Source organism: Stenella coeruleoalba, assembly GCF_951394435.1.
Source record: "Stenella coeruleoalba genome assembly, chromosome: 12".
Taxonomy (NCBI): domain Eukaryota; kingdom Metazoa; phylum Chordata; class Mammalia; order Artiodactyla; family Delphinidae; genus Stenella; species Stenella coeruleoalba.
In genome coordinates, this window is record NC_137158.1 from 77,815,735 (window position 1) to 77,841,284 (window position 25,550).

General features: G+C 38.6%; 2 protein-coding genes across 5 annotated transcripts in view; one reads left to right on the forward strand and one right to left on the reverse strand.

The window, feature by feature from the left end:
- Positions 1–25,550, forward strand: part of OPRM1 (opioid receptor mu 1) — a gene marked incomplete at its 3' end in the record, with an annotated part of 159,030 nt that overhangs the window by 92,153 nt on the left and 41,327 nt on the right. The window lies entirely within an intron of this gene.
- Positions 1–25,550, reverse strand: part of IPCEF1 (interaction protein for cytohesin exchange factors 1) — a 124,622-nt gene that overhangs the window by 10,297 nt on the left and 88,775 nt on the right. For all 4 annotated transcript variants that reach the window (XM_079939054.1, XM_079939053.1, XM_079939052.1 and 1 more), the window contains 3 exons: positions 25,390–25,478; positions 15,273–15,645; positions 38–231 (listed from right to left, as the gene is read on the reverse strand). In XM_079939054.1, the coding sequence (XP_079795180.1) occupies positions 38–231; positions 15,273–15,645; positions 25,390–25,478 (656 nt within the window). The remainder of the gene's footprint in view (positions 1–37; positions 232–15,272; positions 15,646–25,389; positions 25,479–25,550) is intronic.

Here is a 25,550-nt window from a genome sequence, read left to right on the forward strand (position 1 = left end):
CATCCACAGAGTTCATCCACAGTCCGAAATTTCTTACCTTTAATGTGCTATTCAAAGTCCGGATTTTGTGGAGCTTCTCATTTATGGATGGATTTTTGCACCGCTTGACAAAGGACTTTCTCAACTCCTTTTTGGTTGAAGGTCGCCGGTCCCCAAGAGGAGATAGACTAGCTTGCTCTAACGATTTGTAGAGCTTCTCCATTTCATCATCTTCAGACACTTTTGTCTCTTCTATTAAAATAAATAAATACCAATAAACCCAGTTAATCAAGGACAGAACATTTGACATGGTCCTAAAACAAGGCCCTCCTGATACCTTGATCTTAGACTTCCAGCCTCCAAAACTGTGAGACATAAATTTTTATTGTCTAAGCCGCTCAGTTGGTGGTACTTTGTCATACCAGGGCCATGTTCCCTTTGAAGGCTGTAGGGAAGGATCTGTTCCAGGCCTCTCTTCCAGCTGCTGGTGGTTCCTTGGCTTGTGGCAGCATAACTCTAATCTTCACATGGTGTTTTACAGTGTGCATGTCTCTGTGTCCAAATTTCCCCCTTTTACAGACACCAGTCATATGGATTAGGGGCTCACCCTATTGACCTCTTAACTAATTACACCTGCAAAAGATAACCATTTCCTAATAAGGTCACATTCTGAGGTCTCAGTGGTTATGAATTCAACCCAGGAACTTTGGAAGGACACAATTGAACCCATAATAGTACACAATCTAACCTCCCAAAATTTATGTCCCTCTCACATGCAAAATACATTCACTCATCCCAACACCTCCGAAAGTCTTAACCCATTCAAACATCAACTCTAAGTCTCAAATCTCACCCAAATATCATCTAAATCAGAGACTGGTGGGACTCAGGGAATGATTCATCCTGGAGCAAAGTTCCTCTCCACCTATAAACCTGTGAAACCAAGTAAGTTCTCTGTTTCTAAAATACAATGGTGGGGCAGGATAACCTTACAGACCAGTACACACTCTAAAGCTTGAGAACCATTGTCCCAGATCACTTTTTAATGTCCTTCCTAGAACTGTTCTTTGAATGAAGGAATCCACCTGTGGTCTGCGGCTTTCAGCAGATAATAATAATTCCTCATGCCACACACCTCCATTCTCTTTGTTAACCACACCTTGCCAGCCTCAGCTCAAATGCTCCCAGTAAAGTGACTCCACCCAGGATCTGGGGGTCCCCGGAGGTGCTAGGCTAAGCCAGTGGCAGTTCCATCATGCTAGCCACAGTCATTCACCCAGGGATGAGCACGTGTCTCAGATCAGGCCCACTGGGACCAAAGAGACTCAATTCTGAGACTTTGGTTTGGGGTATCAGGGAATCAATTTCTCTATTTTCCTAAACGGAGTGGTGTGATGATGTAACCTGGAAGATTCCAGAAATCATGCCAAGAATCATGAGAATGGAGCCAATCCATAGGATCCAACTGACACATGGATTTCGGTGATACCATTACTGCCCTCTTGGCTTATGGGAGCCAGTACATTGCCTTTGTTAAGATATTCTGAGTGTCGTTTTCAAGCATGTGCAGCTGAAAGAGTCTCAAATGATACAGAAAGCTACTCAAAGAAAACCATCTCTTGATGGTGCTTTAATTTCTTACTAAGAACTTCAGTCCTTTATTCATTTCAGTCTGAAAATAATGTTGGGAAAGATAGACAATAAGATTGTTTTCTACCATGTACTCCCTAGTGTCTATGCATTTTAGCTCCCGTCCTGAGAACAAGCTTGATAGAGGATCATATAGGAAGTATGGCCTTAGAAGAACTGCAGAAAAGGTCTCACCAAAGAGAAAAGCACACAACAGTAGTCTAGAAGCATCAAAATTAAGCGCACTCACTTACTTTACATTTACTCTTATAAGATTAAGTGTCTTTAGGCAATAGTTTTCCCCCTTCTACTACCAGAAAGCCCACAGGTGTGCCCAATACTCTTTCATAAAATGAAGAGCAAAGATGTTGGGCTAACTTTGCAACTAAATTAAAGTATTGGTCAGTAAACTTCTTTGTTCACTACAATATTATTAAAAAAGGAGAAAATATTCAAAACTACATTTCAACACAATTAGAGTTTTTGGCTCAGGCTGTGCAGACATCAAAAGTAGGTTTTTGTCAATAAGCACATGAAAAGATGCTCAGTATCATCAGTCATTAGAGAAATGCAAGTCAAAACCACAATGAGGGCTTCCCTGGTGGCGCAGTGGTTGCGAGTCCGCCTGCCGATGCAGGGGACATGGGTTCGTGCCCCGGTCTGGGAAGATCCCACATGCCGCGGAGCGGCTGGGCCGGTAAGCCATGGCCACTGAGACTACGCGTCCAGAGCCTGTGCTCCACAACGGGAGAGGCCACAACAGTGAGAGGCCCGCATACCGCAAAAAAAAAAAAAAAAAAAAACAAGCCACAATGAGATACTATTTCACACTCACCAGGATGGCTAAAATCAAAAAGGCACAATAAGAAGTGTGGCCAAGGATGTGGAGAAACTGGAACCCTTAAACTTGCTGGTGGGAATATAAAATGGACCCACCACTTTAGGAAACCGTTTGGTAATTCCTCAAAATGCTAAATGTAGCATTTTAAGTTACCATATGACCCACCAATTCCATTTCTAGTTATATACTCAAGAAAATTAAAAACATGTTAACACAAAACTTGTGCATGAATGTCATGAATGATATGGACAAAAGGTGCGAACAGCCTAAATGCTCATCAACTGATGAGTGGGGTAACAGATTGTGGTACACGCATGCAATGGAGTTTTAGTCATTAAAAGAAATGAAGTACTGACACATACTAAAACATGGCTGAACCTTGAAAAATTCTTTGAAGTAAAAAAAGCCAGTCACAAAAGACACATACTGTATCGTCCATTTATAATGAAATGTCCAGAATAAACAAATCCATGGAGACAGAAAGTAGATTAGTGGCTGCCTGGGGCTGAGGAAGGGACAAGTAGGAATGGGGAGTGACTGCTAATATGTACGGGGTTTTTCCTGTGTGTGGTGCTAAGATGCCCTCAAATTAGATTGTGGATCTAGTTGCACAACTCTATGAATATACTAAAAACCACTGAACTGTACGTTTTTATGTGTGAATTTTATGGTACGTGAAGCATACGTCAATAGCGCTATTAAAAAGTAGACTTTTATAAGATTATCATGATAACTGATGACACTTGCATAGGAGAAATACTAAGCATGGCAACAGTCCTGGAGTTAAGCTGGAGACATTAGAAAGTCTTAAGAGATCTAAATGAAAAGACATCTGACTCTTAGAGAGGAACATTAGCATTGGCGACTCTGGGAGTTTTCAGTCCCACAAGAACACAATAATTGTACACATCATTTTTTTACAGATAGGCAGGTGGGGACTCTACCTCAAATAAAGCCTGAATACATAGCTTTTAATACCACAGTATTTTTAAAGTAATATATATTTAACAAACCTCAAGAAACAAACCAAACAAGTATACAACAAAGAAGATAAACAGAATGACTACTTTCTCTGTGTTCACCAAGCTGCTCAGTTGTGCTGCTAAAGATTGTGATAGAAAATAAAACTACTTTCGACTAACACGTTAATTTGTAATTATGTCAGAGTAAAATGATTATATTAAGATCTTACATCTAATTCAACAATATTAAGTCAGTAAAGATGAAAATAAACTTTAGAATCTTGAAATAACATGGCATAAAGGACATTCCCTAAATGAAAAATAAAGAGGACCGCCTCTTTGGATAATTTTATTATTATTTAATATATTTATATCAATATATATTACCTTTAAGTTAAAAATATCAGAGATTATCGCCCTTCCACACACATATTCCTGTCCCTATTTGCCTTTTTTGTATCATAATCTGAGAGATATACAACATATTGCTAGATACTCATGGGAAAGCCCTGTGATCTAACCTCATCCATGACCTAAATGGGGATTTTATACTGTTTTACTGTTACTAATGGCTGGTGCCTAGGTCTTCACAGGACAATAAAATGAACATCCAGTAATAATGGAAGCAGATGATAAATAGGATCATAGGACAAAAAAAAAGACCCAAAGGGCACAAGCACACAGGAAAACACAGCTTGCACCTGACCCCAAAGCCGAGGTGAACCGAGTCCTTCCTAACGGTTGTATGGAAGACTAGCGCTGGCTGGCTAATCCTACAGGGCTATCCCTGTACCTTTCAAAGGCTTCTCAATAGAGTAATATTTTAAAAATCTCCATTTCACCTTTTTTATATAAATATTTTTCTAAATTCTAATATCATATTAGGAAACACTACATTGTTCCCTTATCTTACCAGATTATAAAAAGAGCAAAAAAAAAAAAAAAGATTGGCAGAAAAGACCACTGGTCTCTCTCCCTCTGGAAACAGAAGCCAAGTTAATTATTTCTATCTCCCTTGTCTTCTGTGGCAAAATGAAAGACTTTTGTCTGACAATCAAGTGTTTTCAACGCAACTGTTATCCTTCCTCTCAAGTGCATATTTTAGTCTCTTACATAAAATAACAGGACTTTAATTTCCTTCTCCACATAAGGCATCACGCCTCACGAGTTCTTTGCCAAGGAAGATGAAAACTATTTTTATTTTATAGATGAGAAAAAATGTGGAGATTCTTGGAAAACAGTAAGTGATCTTTCCAAAATGTAAAGCAGTGTGGAATGAGGAATAAAAGTTTGCTTCCACACTGTGCAGGCCCAGGCACTTCCGGACCAGTCTTCTCCAACTTTATTAAGCAAACAACCACCTAGGGATCTTGGTAAAACACAGTTTCTGATTCATTCAGTCTGGGATGGCGGGCACTGAGACGCTAAATTTTTAAGGAGCTCCTAGGTGATGTCTGAAGTGCTGGTCCATGGACATACTCTGAGTAGCAAGGCTAGACTGCTTCCCAGCAATTAGTCATGCAGAAACAGCCTCAGCTCACCGGAAGAGAAAAGGACTGAAATTACAGCTAGAAAGTTGAGACTTGTCCAGAAAGCAGCATCTATTTTCTCTGTGCCATATCATAGTTTTTTAAAATATCTGGCTTGCTCAAGGGAGGGTTCCAGAATCCCTGCTCTAAAGCATCAGTATCTCAATATTGTTGAGTTGGTAGGAATTTGAGGTAAATGTTAGTGACCCTTTACTTCTGTTAGACTGGCTCTGAATGTCTGGAGGGGTCAGTCTAGAAAACGTTCTCCAAACTTAGGTCAATAATCTAATGATTTAGACTCAATAAAGGGATGATATATATTTAAGAAGATCTTTCTTGTTGACATTAGCAAAAGACAAAACATGGAAGATTCAGAAGGAGGGGAAAGATATGAGGAGCACTTCATGCCAAGAGCAGTGAGGCAAGAGGAAGGAGAAGTCACCCCAATACAATTTCACAAGCAGAAAATGAAGGTTTGGAGCAGATAAATGCCCTTACCTTTCCAAGATGGTGCTCTCTTGTCCTTACGTCTATGGTTATAATCTAGTGTGATCTGTAATTACTTGCAAGACATCCTTGTTTCTGCCTTATGGGAAATCCTCAGCGTACATATTTAGAGTTACATATTTCAACATGGCCATTAAATCCCTACTAATAAACCTTTTCCCAGGAAGTGATAAAAATCCTATACAGTTGAGATTATATTTCATTCCGCAGAGGACTGAATGTCCTGGAAAACTTAGGACTCATCCTTGATTCCTCTCTTTCCCTCACACGTTTGATCCCCTTATTAAGTTCAACCATCACATATCTTTGAATGTCCACTGTGTACTCGGGCAGTGCAGCTGAAAGACTAGGGATAGACTAAACCAGGCAACAATCCTTTATGAATCTTACATTCGTACATTGTATGTTTATAATATATCCCAAATATGTGTATTTTTTCTGCTCCCCACCCCATTGCTACCATCATTTCATTGTTGGTCTATTTCGACAGCTACATTCCTAATACCCATTTTTCATACAGTGAAGTGATCTTTTTAAAATGTAAACCACACCAAAACATTCCTCAGCTTCAGTTCCTCCAAAAGTATCTCATTGCACTTAGAACAAAATCCAAATACCTTAAAGGATCCACTAGTTGCCACATAGCCAGCTGCTACTGAATTCTCCAGTATCTTCCTATGCTGCCCCTACCCACTCTGCTCCAGCCATGCTGGATTTATTTCTGTTTCCTGAACCGCAAAATTTGTGCCAGTCCTATAGCATTTATACTCTACGTTCTCTCTGTCTAGGGCATGTTGCCAGCTATTGTTTATATGTGTAGGTTTCCTTGTGAAATTCAGGTCCCAGATCAAACATTGCCTCCTCATGGAGATCCTCCCCAACCAGTCATCTAAATAAAGGTCCTTCTTCCTACCTCCATTATTATATACCCTTACCTAATTTCCCTTATAGAACTTACTCACTACCAGAAATTATCCTGTTCTTCTACTTACCTGCTAACTGTCTCCAAACCCTGCCAAAACAGACATATGCACCAGACTGTAAGTTCTATGCAAGAGGGCTATTGCCTTTGTTATCTTCAAAAAGCATCTCCAAATGCCAACAATTGAGCCAGAAATATAATACCTCCTCACAACATATTTGTTAAACATTCACTGTTTGGTCAAAATTTCCATTCTTAATCTCATTCTCACCTCCTTCATATATCCATACATCACCTCCTTCATATATCCATACATAATAAACACAGCAAGCTAATTCTGGATTTGGATTCTTTAAAAACTCAGTAAGTAAACTATTCTTACTAAATGTCAAGGGTCTAGATAGAGTAAAAGTAAAAATTAAAATTTGTTTTTGGTTAGAGAAAAAGGGAAAGGACACAAATTACTAACAGCAGAAATGAAAAAGAGGGTTATCACTACAGAACCCATGGGACATTAAAAGGATAGTAAGAAAATGCTATGAGCTACTCTGTGCCCAAAAATTTAATAACCTAGCTGAAACAGACCAATTCTTTAAAAGAAACAAAACTCACACAAGAAATAAATGATTTGAATAGGCCTATATTCAATCAATAATTGAAAAACCTTCTAATTGAATCAATAATTAATAACCTTCTAAAACAAAGCACCAGTCCCATATGGGTTCACTGATGAATTCTACCAAACATTTAAAGAAAAAATTATACGAATTCTCTACAATCTCCTTCAGAAGACAGAAGCAGAGGGAATACTTCCTGACTCATTCTATGAGGCCAGCATTACCCTAATCATCAAATCCAGACAAACACATTTCATTGCTGAAAACCAATATACCTCATGAACATAGATGCAAAATTCCTCAACAAAATATTAGCAAATTGAAGAATAAAAAAATTTTACACAATGACCGAGTGGGAATTATCCCAGAAATGCAAGGCTGGCTCAACATTAGAAAATAAATTAATGTAGTCGATCACATCAATAGGCTTAAGAGGAAGAAGGAAAAAAACACATGATAATATCAATAGACACAGAAAAAGCATTTAACAAAACCCAATACTCATTTGTGATTAAAAAAAAAAAAACTTCTCAGTAATCAAGGAATAAAAAGAAAATTCCTGGCGGCTTCCCTGGCGGCACAGTGGTTAAGAATCTGCCTGCCAATGCAGGAGACATGGGTTCGAGGCCTGGTCCAGGAAGATCCCACATGCTGCAGAGCAACTAAGCCCGTGTGCCACAACTACTGAGCCTGAGCTCTAGAGCCTTCGAGCCACAGCTACTGAAGCCCCTAGGCGCCTGTGGTCTGCAACAAGAGAAGCCACCGCAATGAGAAGCCTGGCACCACAATGAAGAGTAGCCCCCGCTCGCTGCAACTAGAGAAAGCCCGTGCACAGCAACGAAGACCCATCGTAGCCAAAAATAAATAAAATTAATTAATTAATTTTTAAAAAAAGAAAGAAAATTCCTCAACTCAATACAGAATATCTACAAAAAACCTACAGCTAACTTCATACTTAATGGTGAGAAACTAGAAGCTTTCCCTCTAAGATCAGTAACAAGGCAAGGATGTCCCCTCCCACTACTCCTCTTCAACATTGTACTGAAAGTCCTAGCCAACACAATAACACAAGAAAAGGAGATAAAAGTATACAGATTGGGAAGGAATAAATAAAACTATCTTTGTTCATATATGACATGAATTTGCATCTGGAAAAGGCAAAACTATGGAGATAGTAAAACGATCAGTGGTTGCTAGGCATTGGGGAAGGGAAGGATTAAAAGGTGGGGTACAGAGAATTTGTAGGACAGTGAAAATACTCTGTATGATACGGTATTAATGGATACACGTTGTTATACATTTGTCCAAACCCACAGAATGTAGAACACTAAGAGTGAACCCTAAGTTAAACAATGGACTTTGGGTAATTATGATGTGTCAGTGTAAGTTCATCAGTTTTAAAAAATATACTACTTTAGTGGGAGGAATATTGATAATGGAAAAGGCTATTATGCGTAGGGGCAGGGGTAGACAGGAAGTCTCTGTACCTGCCTCTCAATTTTGCTGTGAACCTAAAATTGCTCTAAAAATTAAAATCTACTTTGAAATATTTGTCAATTGGCTGCTTACTATAGTTTTGTAGTTTGAGGCAAATAGAACCTTATTTGCCTTGGCTTTAATTAAGAAGAAATAAAATTGTAGGGAGAGAAATTAAAAATTAACAACCAAAGGGTAGTGCAGGAAAAGATGTCAAAGGCTTATGGTGTTGTCTAGACAAGAAGGATCTACCTGTAAAAACTGATCTCATAGTTTCCATTTCTAGTTGAAAATTCAGACACGTGCTCATATCATTCTAGTTCCTTGCTCTTGATGCACAGGGCGACATATATTCAGGAGTCTCCGGAACAGCCAGGAAGGGTCAGGAGGGTATAATCAAAGAGACAAATGAATCTGAGACCATTAGGTTGGGAGCATCTCAAAGGACTGCACAAGATTCTTCACAGAAGTAAAGTGTAAACTGCAGGTGTATGCGTTCAAGAAGACTTGCAGATCAGGGACGTCATTCTCAGACCAGGGGCACAAAGAATATTCCCCATCTTTGTGTAAAAATACCTGGAGACAAATGAAAATGGAAACACACTGATCCAAAGTCTATGGGAATAACAAAAGCAGTTCTAAGAAGGAAGTTTATAGTAATATAAGCTTACCTTGAGAAACAAACAAACAAAAATCTCAAATAAACAATCTAACCCTGTACCTAAAGGAACTAAAAAAAGAACAAACCCCAAAGTTAGTAGAAAGAAATAGTAAAGATCAAAGCGTAAATAAATAAGAGACTAAGGAGTAGAAAAGATCAGTGAAACTAAGATCTGATTCTTTGAAAAGTAAACAAAACTGCTAAGCCGTTAACCAGATTCATCAAGAAAAAAAGGACTCAAAAACAGAAATGAAAGACAGGTGACAAGCAACACTACATGAATACAAAGGCTCATAAGAGATTACTACGACAAACAAATATACACCAATAAAATGAACCTAGAAGAAATGAATAAATTCCTAGAACATGCAAACTCCCAAGACTGAATCAGGAAGAAATAGAAAATATGAAGAGACTGATCATCAACAATGAAATTGAATCAGTAATTTAAAAACTCACAACAAACAAAAGTCCAGGACCACACAACTTCACAGGTGAATTCTACCAAACATTTAAAGAAGAGTTAACACCTATTCTTCTGAAACTATTCCAAAAAAATTGAAGAGGACAGAACACTTCTGAACTCATTCTATGAGGCTAGCATCACCCTGACACTAAAACCAGACAAAGATACTATAAAAGAAGAAAATCACAGGCCAATATCACTGATGAACACAGATGTAAAAATCCTCAACAAAATATTAGCAAACCAAATGCAACAATACGTTAGAAGGATCATACATCACGACCAAGTGGGATTTATCCCAGGGATACAAGGCTGGTTCAGTAACTGCAACTATAGCAATGTGATACACCACATCAACAAATTGAAGAATAAAAACCATATGATCATCTCAATAGATGCAGAAAAGTTTTTGACAAGATTCAACGTCCATTTATAATAAAAACTCTCAACAATGTGGCTACAGAGGGAACATTCCTCAACATAATAAAGGTCATACATGAGAAAACTAGTCAACATCACACTGAACAGTGAAAAGCTGAAAGCATTTCTTCTAAGATCAGGAACAAGACAAGGATGTCCACTCTTACCACTTTTATTCAACATTGTATTGAAATCCCAGCCACAGCAGACAAGAAAAAGGAATCCAAATTGGAAAGGAAGAAGTAAACTGTCACTGTTTGTGGATGACATGATACTATAGGTAGAAAATCCTAAAGATGCCACCAAAAAACTACTGATCTCAGTTATATGTGGAATCTAAAAAACAAAACAGGGACTTCCCTGGTGGTGCAGTGGTTAAGAATCCACCTGCCAATGCAGGGGACACGGGTTCAAACCCTGGTCCGGGAAGATCCCACATGCTGTGGAGCAACAAAGCCCGCGTGCCACAACTAATGAAGCCCGCACACCTAGAGCCCGTGCTCCGCAACAAGAGAAGCCACCGCAATGAGAAGCACGCACACCGTAACGAAAAGTAGCCCCCGCTCGCCACAACTAGAGAAAGCCCACGTGCAGCAACGAAAACCCAATGCAGCCAAAAATAAATAAATAAATTTATTAAAAAAGAAAAAAATTTAAAAAATAAAAACAAAACAAAACAAAAACAGACTCATAGATAAAGAGAACAAATAGGTGGTTGCCTGAAAGGAGGGCAGGGTGGGGGGGAGGGTTAGATAAATAAATGAAGGGGATTAAGAGGTACAAACCCCAGTTATATAACAATTAAATCATGGGGAAGTAACATATAGCATAAGGAATATGGTCAATAATATTGTAATAACTTTGTACGGAGACAGATGGTCACTAGACTTACCATGGTAATCATTTCTAATGTACACAAATGTTAAATCACTATATAGAATGCCTGAACTAACATAATATTGTTCATCAACTATATTTCCAAAAAAATGAGATTAAGGTCTGAGAACTGTAATTGACCTAGTTATATGGCATAAATTTGCAGGTAACCTCATCAGCATTATTTCATGACATCATCCAGGGATCTTTGGCCACTTGACATGAAGCAGAGAAAGCAGGTAGTGAGTCATCCATGCTTGAGATTAATGCCATCGAGGTCAAGAATTATAGATTCAAGATTTTTCCAGTAGTAAATATTTACTCCCATTTTCAAATCACTTCGCAAATTATAGTTCAAAAGATAGGATCACTAGGAAATTTTCTAGGGACTAAATTAAGTAGCAGAGATACAAAAACCAAGATTGGTCTTCACCTTGATAGACATGCTATAGAACCCCTCAGGTAAATCTCCCCTTTGCTTCTTATCCCCACTGCCACCCCAGCTATTACACAAGCTTCCTAACTCTTCTAATTTCCTTTGTCCCCTTACACTTTTCTACCCCCAAATTCTTAAGCTCATGTAATTTTTCTAAAGTGCACCTCCAATTATATGATTACCCTGATTAGAAATAGTCATCTATTATCTATTGAAATAAACTAACAACGAGCCCAGTATTCAACATCACCCAAATTTATTTTCCATTCCTCTTTTCCATGGCTCACCTCTCTACCTGCAGACCTTCCCACTTAGATCTTAGATCAGCTTAGATCACTTAGATACGATCTTCCGTATTTTGAGTTCCTGCTCTCTTTCAAATCCCTCGAGTACTTTGTATGTCTCTGTGGCACTTATTTTACTCTGCTTTCTTTTGTTAAATGAGTCTTATTCTTCCCACTCTCCCCATTACACATTAAAATATTTTAGACCAGAAATTGTATCTTGCTTGTTTTTGTATTCCTATTAGCACAAAGTACATGAGTACATGTTAGGTACTCAAAAATAATAATAATAATGCTTAATTGAATGGAGTTCATTAATCAACTTTTTCTTTTATTATTATCTTGCTTCCTAAAGAGACATACCTCATAACTCCTACAGCATCATCTGAGGTAGCTAGCTAAAATAATGTCACATCTGTACTGTTTGCCCTAAAATTGTGTAAAATTTTTGGTAATTGTTAAATCCTAAAATCTGGCCCATTTATGTCACTTTTCTGAGATGTCATGCATGCGCTAGTATGTCTATATCTTCATTAAAAATGCATTTTTTTCAACATGATTCCCAGGTCCATCCTGTCTGTACTTGTACTTAACAATTTATTTGCATAAATTGGGTATTAGTCTTGTTAGTGGTTACAGCACCCAGGGTAGGGTCACCCCATTCATGGAGTAAGTAGAAGTCAAACTGTCTCCACATCGCCAGCATAATGTAAGTAGAGAAATACAATGTGAGTCATCATCACACAGGCGTGAGTCATGGAATAACCTTTCATTAAAGAAAGAAACGGTATAGAGTAAAACTGAGCTGAGATGAATATTCCATTTAACCCCATCACCTCTTACCCCATTACACTTTGTGGAAAGACTCAGTGAAGAGTCTCAAGAGCTCTGGCACTCCCAATGTAGAAAGGCAATAGAATGCAATTAACACCCTGCATTGTTTAAATAGCTTACTTTGCAGGGGAAAAATGTCTAAAAAGGTTTAAATTCGGTATAAAATTGTAGCAACCACAATTTTAATCGCATACCAACTGCAAAATATTTCTCTCATTGTCTAAATAAAAAGAAGGCTATAATACATTCTGTCTGCTTGTTTCAGGGCTCAGTTATTAACCTTTAAGAATCTTTTCTAGGATAAAAGCCTCCTTCTCCAGCAAACATATCTTGAAACTAGGACTTAATCTAAAATCCTAACTCCTGTCATGGACCATGTCAGAACTTCAATCCCTATTATAAAAATTGCTGAACAATATTTCAAACACAGGAATTTCAGCACTTTTTTTTTAATTGGCAGCTAAAATAATAATAATTTTTAGAAGACACAAAAATGAAACGCTACCTTCTCTTCCAACACACAAACACACGTTAAAAAAAAAAAAAAAGCACAGTACTCAATCTGATTACTCAACAGCACGTCATCGCAAACGCAAGCGAAAACTGGGTTGCTGTTTCCATAGCAATGACTTTATGTAGTTTAACTCTGCTGGGAATTTAACCAAATCCCCAGCAGCAGGAGAAAATCATCAGCAAAAATTTTGTAACATATGGCAAGTGCCAACAGATCAGTGAGGGGAAAAATAGTTTTATTTTCTCTTCCTTCTACTCCAAGGAATACCTTTATGTCAAGCTGTTTGAAGAAGCATACAGATATTGTTGGTCACTCTGTACCTAACTCAAAATTTTAAAATACCTGGTTTCTTCCTTCTTAGATTACAAGAGCTGTTGGCACTCAGTCAGGCTCTGCAGCACACTCGTGCCCAGAATGACATTAGACATGGACAAGAATTGCGTGCATCTTCCCATGACTATCAGGTTACTCGTCCTAAAGGAAAACTCAATCCGCGGTGTTATCTCTTGAGAACGAATGCAAATGCAATTTTATTCTCTACTTTGCTTTTGAAGCCATCCGCACCCCGGGGTGCTGTGTGTGTGCGCACGTGAGTGTATGTGTATTTGTGCATGCATGAAACAAACATTTTAGTTCTACTAATGGCCCAATAATTAAAGCCAGAGTTTTTAGCAGGAAAATAATAGATATGGTCCTCTTCATTATTTTCTTTAGTTCCACCAGGCCTATATCTGGAAGGATCTTCTAAGTATCAAGTTAGAGGCCATCTAGTTCAAGGTACTTAAATTCCCTCTTCAGTATATCTTCATAAGAGAAAAAATTGTAATCGACACGCAACATGCAATTGAGCCTATTCAATTTTGAACAGTTCTCAATGTTACAAAGAAGTTTCTTATGCTGAACCTAAAATTATCTCCTTTTTACTTGCACCACGGGCCTCAAAATTTGCATCAATTTCATACTTCCACAGAGGTACAAATTAAGCCCAATATCTTCATATCAAAACACCTCACAGAGCTGAGGCCAGCTTGAGTCTACTGCCTTCCATTCTGTACAGTCCAATATTGATCCCCCTGCCCCTACCTCATTCACCTCTAAAAGTAGGTTATTTTGGCAATGACTTCATTTACTCCATTTTTTCTAATTGTAAAGTAGATTAATTGGCCTAAATTAGGGGTATCAAACAAAAATGACATCAGAGGCCAGGCAGGTAACTCAACTTATGTTGAGTTGCCTTATGTAAAGCATCTTCACATAAGGTCACAGGGAGCAGTGACAACGGACACACGGGTCTATAGTTGTAATTCTTGGCCTAAATTACTGATACCAAATATCAAATTAATAGGGTAACTATGAAAATCTGAGAACTTAAAGAAACTTTCCCTGATTAGGCTGGGGGAGAGGGGACAGCTGTCACCTACGTCATCAGGCCACCCCGATTGGCGATCATGGGACTTTAGCCAGTCAGCCTCCCCTCAATGGTGCACTGAAAGAATACAGATCAAACTCGTCATTCTCTCATTTTTAAGTATCTGCTGTCAGGTAAACTTGTTTTACACTGGAATGAATAAGGCACAGACCATCAGGAAAGACCCATCATGACTGAAAACTAATCATTTTTTAAAAGTTAGTCTGAATAAAAGACAAGGACCAACAATCATGGAGTATTAAGAAAGCCCACACTCTTCATTTCCATACTCCAATAAACTCTTTCATTTGCTAAGACTTAACATGCTTTTCTTCAAACACATAAGCTGTGCTCTCCTTCGGTTCTAAAGTCCTCATGCTGCCCCACAAAGTGCACGTAGACCGTCTGTCTTCCTGCTCACCAGGTAGGAAGGCCCCTCAGGAGCTGACCTGCGAGGACCCAGACCTCATCTGTGCTTATAGCCCAGGGAAGGTGGTAGCTCTGCGTATGTTTGGAAACATGGTGGTGATGTCATCTACAAAATGTCGATCTAATCACCACAAGCTCCGGAGCACAGCACACGGGACCAATAAAAACCAAAACAAAACAAAACAAAAACCTCAAGTTTTACCTCAGATTGGTGAAAAAGTATCATTCTTTTCTGAACACGTCTCATAGTTGCAAGCATGTGGTTGGTGACACTTACAGCGGGTAATAAATGGTCCTGAAGCTGGAGTTTTCTACATGCGATCTCTCCTCTACAGAAGTAGCCCCTGGACTTAGTCCCACTTGACCGTTTAATTATTAAATCATTCGTGACTTTAAACATTCTTTTTACAATCGACGTTAGCATTCCACATCCACATACAAATATTCATCCTCGAAAAAGAGTAAATCGTTTCTTGGTTTACCTCTATCTGTCATCTCTGATCCAGCCGGCTTGTCTGGGACACAAAGATGATCTAGGTTGCTACTCAATGAAGAAGCGTCATCACTGGATAAAGAGTTCAAAACTCCACTTTCTGATGTGGCGAAGCTGGTTTCCAGGGCCCTGCGACCATTTGCCTCCGAGGGTGCAGGTGAGCAGGCCTGCACAGCGCGTGTCACAGACTGTCCCACGTCTTCAGCGGCAGACGAGCTGTCAACCACATCCATCCAGGGCTGTCTTTCTCTAGATATGAGAGAAGACAAACTGCTGGGCGTCTTTTTTATGTTTTCCATGGAAGAGAAAGAACGCGACGTTTCATTCAATTTGGGTGAAGACGAAGATGCCCGCTGGGCAGCCTGTTTTTCACAAATAAAAGCAAAAGAGAATAAAATAAATCATGATTAAGTCAGCATTCTCTACTTTTCATTTTCAAGGAAGGTATTCCAGCATTTCAAAAAGTTGCCAATAATAAAAGAATCAAAAGAAAAAGAGATGGTATTTATACCGGTGTGACAGACACTATGATCCCATTTTCCAAAACCAATCTGTATAACTTTGAATCACTACTCTAGGATCTGAAAGATCTCCATGTCATGAATTACCCTACTCTTCAATGCTCTCCAGGTAACTAACAGACTCCTTTGAGGAATTCATTGGAACACTGAAGGACGCTTTGAGCAAAAAGTAGATTGCAATCTCTCACTGAATTCTTACCAATTGAGCAAAAAATCTTGAGAAAGGTGATTAAGAGAGGGAAAGCAAAAGCTGGAGCCAGATGGGAAGCAAAATAATATTAACTGAGTGGAAGACCAGTGATGTGGGTACGACACACACATTTACACCCTCAAACATTTGTCACAGTTCCTTAGCACATGACCAGTATAAGCTCATAACTGCAGAGTTAAGTGAAATAATGTTAACTCATTCACTCTTCAATAGTTTTAAAATATCAATAAACTTTCACCAAAGAAGACGGGAATACACATGCAGTCTCCTCATTCATTAAAGGGAAACCAAAAACTACGAGAAGCGGGTTGATGGTGGGTGTAGGATCTTCTGAAAGCATCTCCTGGCATACAATCCAAGGGTGAATGCCAATCCTTGGCAAAATTTTCACCAGTCCATGGAGAAAACATCAATGCAACATCACCAATGTCCTCTCTGGGGAAGGACTTCATTTATTCTGAGATTTTATCCTTGTTACATTTTGATGTTAAAATATATGCCTTCATTTGGAAAATGGTAATGGTAGCTATTAGTTTTTGTCTTTTGGAGATTTTTTTTAATGTTCTCCATAGCAAAATAAAGATTTGGCAACTATATGTTGTTCCTCCATTTTTAATTTCATTGGTCAATAAAAATCCAAAAAGTCTAAACACCAGTGCTCTAGGGGTCACCCTATATCTCCAATGGCAGATAAGATAGAGAAGGCTTTTTCTGGTTCGGTTTCATTATGTCACCCTATGAGATACTCCTGTCAATTTCAAGCATTCAGATCTCCAAGGAAGTGGAGGAACTGGTAGGGAGGAGATTGTTAGAGGGATGAAGCCAAAGAGCAAAGTAGGCTCCTTTCCCCAAAACCTCAGCATCACTGCAACTAACTCGAGATAGTTGACTTTGTTCCAAATTAATATGTGTCCAAGAATTTTGCAGGTTCTAAGCTCTGAGTTCTGATGGAAAAAGTCAGGAAGTGTCCGATGAGTGCCTAGCTGGCTGCATGCTAGACATGGATTGTCAAATAAGCAATAAATCCACTTTTTAGTAGCATGACACTAAAACATCTAGTTAAGATACTAACTCATCACACACATCTTCTTAAAAATAATATATTTGGCATGACGTGAAAACTTTCCTTTCAGGAATGTGTCAAAAATCTTTCAAACCAGCTGCCTTCAATCACCCAGACCACTTAACTAGGAGATCCAGATCTGTAATTCACTAAATAAAACCCTAGCTACCCAGAGGAGGTAACGCACCCCCTACCAAACTGTCCAAATAAATGCCAAGACTTGTTTACTCGTTAGCAGGATCTACGGAATAAATGTTAACAAAAATACCCATTCAGGCCCAGTCCTGACACAGTTCCCTATTGTGAGCTATTTTAGTAAAACTTGGCTTCAGTGGGATCAGCTTCCTTTTCTGAAAAGAGACCAAACACGAGCTTTTCCTGCTTCTCCTGCTGATACTACTGTAATTTGATTATAGCAAAATGGGCTATTTGTGCAAAAACGCTGTTGCTGCAGCACGTTCCGTAGCCTTTTTAAACCTCAAAACTCTGCTTAAAAGACTGAGGAAAGACACATTCAATGAGCATCAGAAATTTCCGGGGAGTGTATTTCTGCTTGTGGTACTCCTCAAACACACAGCCAATGCTTCCAGCCCGCTTTCTCTAGCACCACGTAGCACGTATAAAGTTGGTTTTCAAATGGAGAAAAGAAGAGCGAGGGGCGGAAAAAGGAAAAGAACCAGAGAGAAGAAAAATCAAAATGAGAAAAGGATGGTGTGTACCAGGTCAGAGGGAGTTTTCGTCAGAAGAGAGATGGACACAAATCAAAGGTTACCTGGAGTGCAGTTACAGAGGATCGATAGGGGAATGTGCTTTATAAACCCTGTGGTTTAATAAAGCTAAATCCTGCTTTATTATTTCTACCAGCCTCTAGCTATTCATAGCCATAAGGCAAACAGAGAACCTTTAGCTCAGTGCCTCTAGGAACTATCCAAGTAACACACCCAGAAAACTCCCCACTGCAAATCACATGAAGGTAGAAAGGAGCAACAGCCTCTCCTCTCCAGCCCACCCCCGGCTTGGCTCACACAACCCCAACCTTCAAGGGTCAGTTCAAGGGTCACCTCCTCCAGGAAGCCTTCTCCAGTGGCCTCAGGGCGAGGTAGGTATCTTTTCCCCACGCTCCTGGGCTTACTTCTATCCTGGGCTTACTTCTATCACACCAGGTAGAGTATCGTTTTATTTGTCAACTAATACTGTAATTGCTGATGGATCTGTTCCTCTTTTTTGGTGAGTTACTTGAGAGCAGGCTGCTTTTAATCATTTTTGCATCTCCATTTTTTTGCATTTGTGCCTGACCTTAGTAAATTAATAAATTAATAGCTAGTTGGTAATAAATAAATGCTACAAAGACTGGTCTAGGAAACCAGCTATGTGAAGGCAAACAGCCCAGAGCAGTTCAGTCTCTTACTCAGGAGCACCCTGAAGTTCTCTGTGAAGTTGCTATGGATGATTTATCCTAATCCTGGGATCCAGGGGTGACCATTACTGATTGCAATGCAGATACTCCCACAAAGTATTCTCAGAATCTCAAATAAAATTATTTTCTTTATTAGACATTAATAATTGTATGTTGTTTCATTTATTTCAGAACATTTGGGCTTCAAATTTTTATTTTTTTAATGAGAAAATGAAAGATATTTTAAAAATCTTAGTTTTAATGAGGAGAGTATGTACATGATTAAATAAAAGAATCAATATTGCTTTTCTCCATTTTCTGTATAAGAGATTTTTATTCACTGAAGAAGCTTAGTTCAAAAGCTGATTAGCTCTAAAATTCTTTTCTCTGAATTGTTTTTAAAACACAAGTTTTAAAGAAAAGAAAAAAGAGTTGAAAATGGCCACCAAAAGCCTGTAATTAGAAAGGAGTGAGTCAGCATAGAAATTTAAGCAGCATTAGTCAAAGTATATAAAAAATAAAAGAAAATACAGGAATAACTTAAGACTAAACAAAATACAACCAAATGAGAAAAAAAGGAAAGTACACAGCTGTTCTTTCCTTCCATTGGCCATATTAATGAAAATAAACTAACCAATTGCTGTTAAGCCCTAGGAGGTATTGTGTTTATAATTCTACCATATGCTAGTAGAAACATTATTCTAAAAACCCGAAGACTTTGTATGGTATACTGCCCCCTCTGTCACTGGCCTTCTGCATGACCTTGGGCAATGAGCTGCAGGCCGTCCATTCCTCACTCCAATCTTTAGTATCCAAGTGGCCTTGCAGAAACCACTTTACTTCCAGGTCCTAGTTTACTGACTTCCTGCCTCTACCATTACCCAACCCCTCCCTACCCTAGTCCATCCACCAAACAATAGCTAGAGCATTTCTAAAGCAGAAAATGCATCATAGTGTTGTCCTGCTGAAAATCCTCCAGTGACTGTCCATCATGAGTAGAATATCCATAGTCATCATTATAGCCAAGACAACCCACATGGACCCCTACCCACCTCTCCAGCAACATCTTCAGCCTCCCCTTCCCCCTCCTTTCCAACCGCATGGTCTTGTTTCTGTTCCTTGAGCACGTCTCTGGTTCCTTGTGCCTGAAAAGCTCACTCTGTGGATTTGGGGTTGGCTGACTCCTTCCCATCACTTTGGTCTCAAGTCAAATATCACCTCCTTAGCAGGCTCTTCCCTGATGGTCGTAAGCAAAGCAATATCCTCCCCAACCTCAACCCCAGCCACTCCCTAGAACACTGCCCCAGTTAATGCTTCTTCATAGCATTTATCAGTACTTAGACTGTTTGAATTACAAATTATTGTGACTTTTCTTCAACTTAGAACTTAAGATGCTCCACGGAAGAGACTGTCCAGCTCAGTTCAGCATCCCCTTCTTTGGAAAATACCTGGCACGTGGTTGATACAGAAAAAAAAAGTTGCCAGTGGTTTGTCTGCCTTAGATTATCAAAAAGAGCAAATGAGAGAACATAAAAGATATTCGTAATAAAAGGTAAACTTAAGCTTGCAAAGGTTACTTAAGACAGTTCTATTTACTTCTCTGGCACTTGACTTCATTTGTAAAAGACAGGACTTCTATGAGTCGAATGAAGTCATCCTTCTGAAAGCCAAGTGAAATCACTAGACAAGTGTAAAGTAACTTTCTAATTCACACGGGGGAATATTTGTATAGCTACAGATCTGTGGAGGAAGTGACAATCGTCACCCACCCGCCCATTTATCAATCCATTAAATAAATATTTAATTAGGTTCAAATATGTGTTAGACAAGGTCATAGATGTTGCGGGTAAAGAAAAAGATATTGGACACTGCCTCTAACCTTAAGAATTTAATAATTAGATAAATAAACCCGATACACAAAATCTATAATTCAAGGCAGAGGCTAACACCATGAAAAAAGTATCCCAGAAAATGCACTATAGAAATATAAAGAGTTTAGAAGAAGGAAAGATCCTCCTGTCTCAGGGGACCAGGGAAGGTTTAATGAAAGAAGTCACATTTAAACCAGTCTTGAAAGATATTTAGAAGGTGGAATTGGGGTGAGAGTGAATGGTTCCTGCAAGTGGAGAAACTTTGTAAATATAGGTACAGGAACAGAAAAGTCTGGAAAGCTTTGGGGAAATAGGGGGCAGTTTATTGGGCTGATGAAAAAGGAGGCTGATGAAAAAGGAGGAGACTGTCATGGCAGTTAGAAGTAAGCCCAAGGGCCTGAAATACCAAGCCAATGAATTGAGGATTAATTTGATAAGCAATGAGGATGCACTGAAAGGTCTTTTGTTGTTGAATCAATTTATCAGAACTGCACATTAGGAAGACTAATTTGGAAGTGGTTTTATTAAGAGGAAAGAGAGATTAGAGACAAAAAAAAAAAAAAAAGAGGCTGCTATTTCAAAATAGCCTGGGCAAGAGCTAGTGCAAACCCCAACTGGGGCAGGGGCAAACATGGAGGCCCGGGAGAGGTTGCCGACAGCCCCCTGCCTGTGACTGACGGCCAGAAGATGAACCGTTAAAGCAAGAGGCGAAATGTAAAATCTAATTTTAGAAAAATCTTAAAATCAGTTAAGTGCTCAACCATAGAGCTTAAGGAAATGTTTTGCATCTTGAGGACAGAGGGTGAATTTTTCTTTCTGCCTTTTCTTTGTAAGTATATGTACTCACTAACAACTTTTCATCCAACTATCTCACTTGAAAGCATTTCTACTATTGTATCATAGTACACGTATCGAAAGAACATGTCTTTTAGTAAACAACTGTGCAAGAGCCATCCTACTAAGATTAAATTTGAATTTCTAAAATTGATTTTACCCCTTTTTGTGTTTAATCTTTGACCTCTGGCCAATGGGCCAGAGTACACAGGGTTTTTTTCCCACCCTTTGGATATAAAGGAATTGTACTTCTGAAAAAGCATCAAAATATAAGGACTCTCATGTTAAAATAATCTGCATGAGCTGCTTAAAACTGGGATATTTATCTTCTCTCATATCTGATCCACCTGTAGGTCTACCTTCCAACTACGTTCAAAATCCAACCATTCCATTTCTCAACTGTGACCTCATCCCAGTCATCACGTTCACTACACTAGATTACTGCACACTCCCCCTTAGACTTCTTTGCTTCTATACTTTCCCCCTATGCCACAGGGTCTCTCCCCACAGCAGCATGAGTGGCCCTTTTAAAATGGAGATCAGTCACATCACTCTTCTGCTCAAAACTTCCAAAGGCTAAGGAACTCAAAACATCAAAGTCCTTAATGGTCCACAGGCCCCATACATATGGACACAATTATCCTCCAACCTCATTTCCTGCAACTCTCACCTTGGTTCACCCTGTTCCAGCCATACTGGCCTCTTTGCATTGCCATCTATGCACCAAGGAGATCTGGACTCTAATTGCTCCCTTTGCTTGGAAAACACCTTCCCTGAATATCCACCTGGCTGACTCTTACACCACCTTTCCAGAGTTTTGCTCAGATCTCAACTCTCACTCAGGCCTATCCTGGTTCCCCTATTCATTGTCACAAACTGTCCTGACCCCTTCAGCTCCACTTCTTCTACTGACCTAGCAGATAATTTACTTATGTTGATTGTTTATTTTCAGTCTCCCTCAACCAGAAGTTTGGCTACATGAAGAAATGAATCTTTGTTCATTTACTGTTGTGTCCCAAGTACTATTTAGAATAGTAGCTCTCAATAAATATTTGTTAAATGAATGAATAAGCATATAAGCACAGCTCAAGTTATCAGACACTTTTGAAAAATTAAACTTAGGGGGAAAATATTTGTAACAAATTTTTAATGATCTTTGATCTCTTAAATCACTTTATAACATATAAAATTGAGTTGGAAATATAATTGAAGTCAGTTCCTTTTTTGCTCTTTTGTGAATTTCAAGGAATCACAGGTAGTGATTTCCACAAAGGATCTTCCAAAGTGAAACCTACAGAGTTCCATCTGTTTTGAGCCTGTGGAAAAACTCTCCATTTTTAATTTCTCTGTAAATAAATGGATGTTCTTTTCACTATCCATCCTGTGGAGCTTTCTCAAGAAGGAAACACATAAAGAGAAATCTGCTGTTCACTCAAAGGAGACCCTGTAATGTTCTTTATTCTCTGCAGAACGTGGTCCCACCCATTAGAAACAGGTCCGAATTGGTCTGGTGCTGAAGTCTTACTGTTTATCTTTAGAGCAATCAAAATGACTGGACACAGAATTAAACTTTTAGTTCGAGATTTTATAATTTTGAGAGAATTTTCCAGAATAGTATGATCTTATACTTTTGAATTCATCATTCCAAAATGAAAGTTCATTACCCAAAAGTTTTTTTAAAAGCAAGAACTTGGGAAAGGTTTGGGTGTCTTTGGTTTTTGTTTTGTTTTGTTTTGTTTTCTCGCCTAGGCTTGTATAGCTCAGTCATGTAGCCTATGCCAGATGGAGCCTAAACAATAAGCTGCTTCATGCTCTGGATAAAAGTTACCACGATTTTTAAAATTTCATCTGTTTAGATAAAAAAGCTTAAATGTTGTTTTAACCAAGTGTCTGGCATGTCTGTTTTTCAGAAACAAGAGAAAACAAAATCTGCCTGGGAAATACGTGAGCAGGAACAACATACTCTGTTTCTAAGGAAAGTAAAATCTAACTGTTCAACATTTATCTATTTCTAATACATTTCTTCAGAAAGAATAATGTTAGCCTTAGTGGTCTTCAAAAACATGCTTAACTTCTTAGAACTTTAAGGAATAACATTTGATTGACGTTTAGAATGACATTCTAAAGAATGCTCCCAATTCAATGACCTAACCTACTGGTCTCACATCCATCCCTTCATTTACTTGTTTGGAAACAAGCATTCTCTGGGCTCCTACTCTAACATTATGTAAGACTATCATTGTATAATGCAACTGAGCCATGATCCTTCATCTAAGACAACTTTGTTGCTTTTACTTTCATCCTGTAGAGTTCTAGATGCCTGACAATGTTCTTTGTAATCTGTGATATAGTTTGCCATTATAAAACTGAAAATCACAGTATTTTAGAACAAAACTAAATCATATAAGAGACAGGCAAAAATGGAGAGACACAGAGAAACAGAGATGAAGGCAAAAAGAAACTAAACAGAAACACAGGCTTCTCTATTAAACCAGCAAGGCACATCTATTTCATTTTTTCCAAATGCAGAAACTGATTTTAAAAGAAGAGATAGATTACTTCAAGGGAAAACTATATTAAGAGAGGCTATATTGTAAATCTAGTGCAAAAATTGGTCGACGTTTTACCAAAGTTTAATTTTATTTATGTCTTGCTTAACTTTGGCTAATCCTATTTAATAGACTTTTAATAAATATTCATTCAATAACTATTTATTTCTGGTCTCAGCTGCTAGCCAAATAAATTAGAAAAGTGACCACAATTCCCCACTGGCAGCAGATAAAAACAGTAGAAGTCATTATTTAAATGATATTAACACCTTAAACCCAGGAACTGGCAAATAAAGATTGAAAACCTTATCACACAAAACAGAAAATTCTGGCAGAAGAGGTCTGGTAAGTGAAGGAGTTGCAGTAACCTATTAGAACTTATAGTTACTCGGGTCCATGGATGAACGAGTGTCATAGTAGAATGGAAGGAGCATATGCTATAAAGCTAGACAGACCGGGGTTCCCATCTCAGGTGCTCCATTTTCTGGGGGTATGACTAGGCCATTCTACGTCTCTGAACCTCTGTTTCCTAATCCATGAAACGAGATAGTAATATCTATGTCCTCATGACCTGGGAATAGGAAACAATATGTAAGCCAGAAACAAAGACACCAACCACAACGGACGTGATGCGTAGACCTGACACACAGAAATCAAGAGCATCTGTCAACAAAAAGAAACAGAGTTTAAAAACTATAAACGTCATAGACTGGGAAAGAAGATCTGCCTCATTTTTAACTGACAAAGGACTAAGGTACAGATTAATAAAGAAATCCTATAAATCCAAAATAATAGTAGTAAGACAGCTAAAAATGTACAAAAGACTTGAGACGCTTAACAGAACAGAAAATCCAGATATCAAAAAAAACATGAAAAGATGCTTGACCTCATTAGTAATCAGGGAAATGCAGATTAAATAATACTGCATTTCAGGGTTATCCGAGGGAAGTAAATGATTATATATTTAAAGTAGCTCTATAAGTGCTGGTATATGGTAGGTATAAAAGCCGTAAGTCAACCTGCCAAAGATCTCCGCTTGACTCTTTCTACATGCCGTCGCTATAACGCCCATGAACATCCAAATATAAAGCAAGTCTCCACGGTCTTGACGTCCATTAATAACCTGAACTTACACTGGATGCTTCCAAAGCTTAGACTCAAGTTTGGACTTCTCTCTAGTAAATATACCCAGATTTAATGCACCAACCCCACTCCTGACTTCCTGCTCTCTTTCTGATTCTAATTTTCTCTTCATGTTATTGCCTTCATCCCCTTTACATTCATTTTACATCGTTAGAGTGCATGCACCTAGGCAAGGTATTTTCAATTCTTTCTGAGAACAAGTAGGATATAAATAAACATTATAAAACAAATCTTTGCAAGCATTGGCCCATTACCTAGAAGTCCTCTGCATTACCATGAACCCTCTGAGCATAATACATCTGTGGGTCACACACAAATGCACCGAATCTGTCATATAAATGGGTTGCTATGGAGAAGGCTCAAAATCAGCACCCTGAGAACTGCACTTGCTCTTTGGCGAGTACCTTAACTTAGCGTCCTCTAAAAATGTATTAGTCAAGGTAGTTTCTACCCAACTGGAAGGAACGATATCCACACATTTGATCGATGACCAACAGACCAATTACAACGGTACGTACCAAAGGAGAGAGAGTCTCCGCAGAGTAATGAGGGGGTCGTGTCTCGACAGCTATTTCGGGATCATCCTGTTCACTCTCGCTGTAGCATTCTATAACAAAAAGGAAAACGCTGAATGTTTCAGCACTGTCATCACTTATTCCATAATGCATGAGCAGAGGTT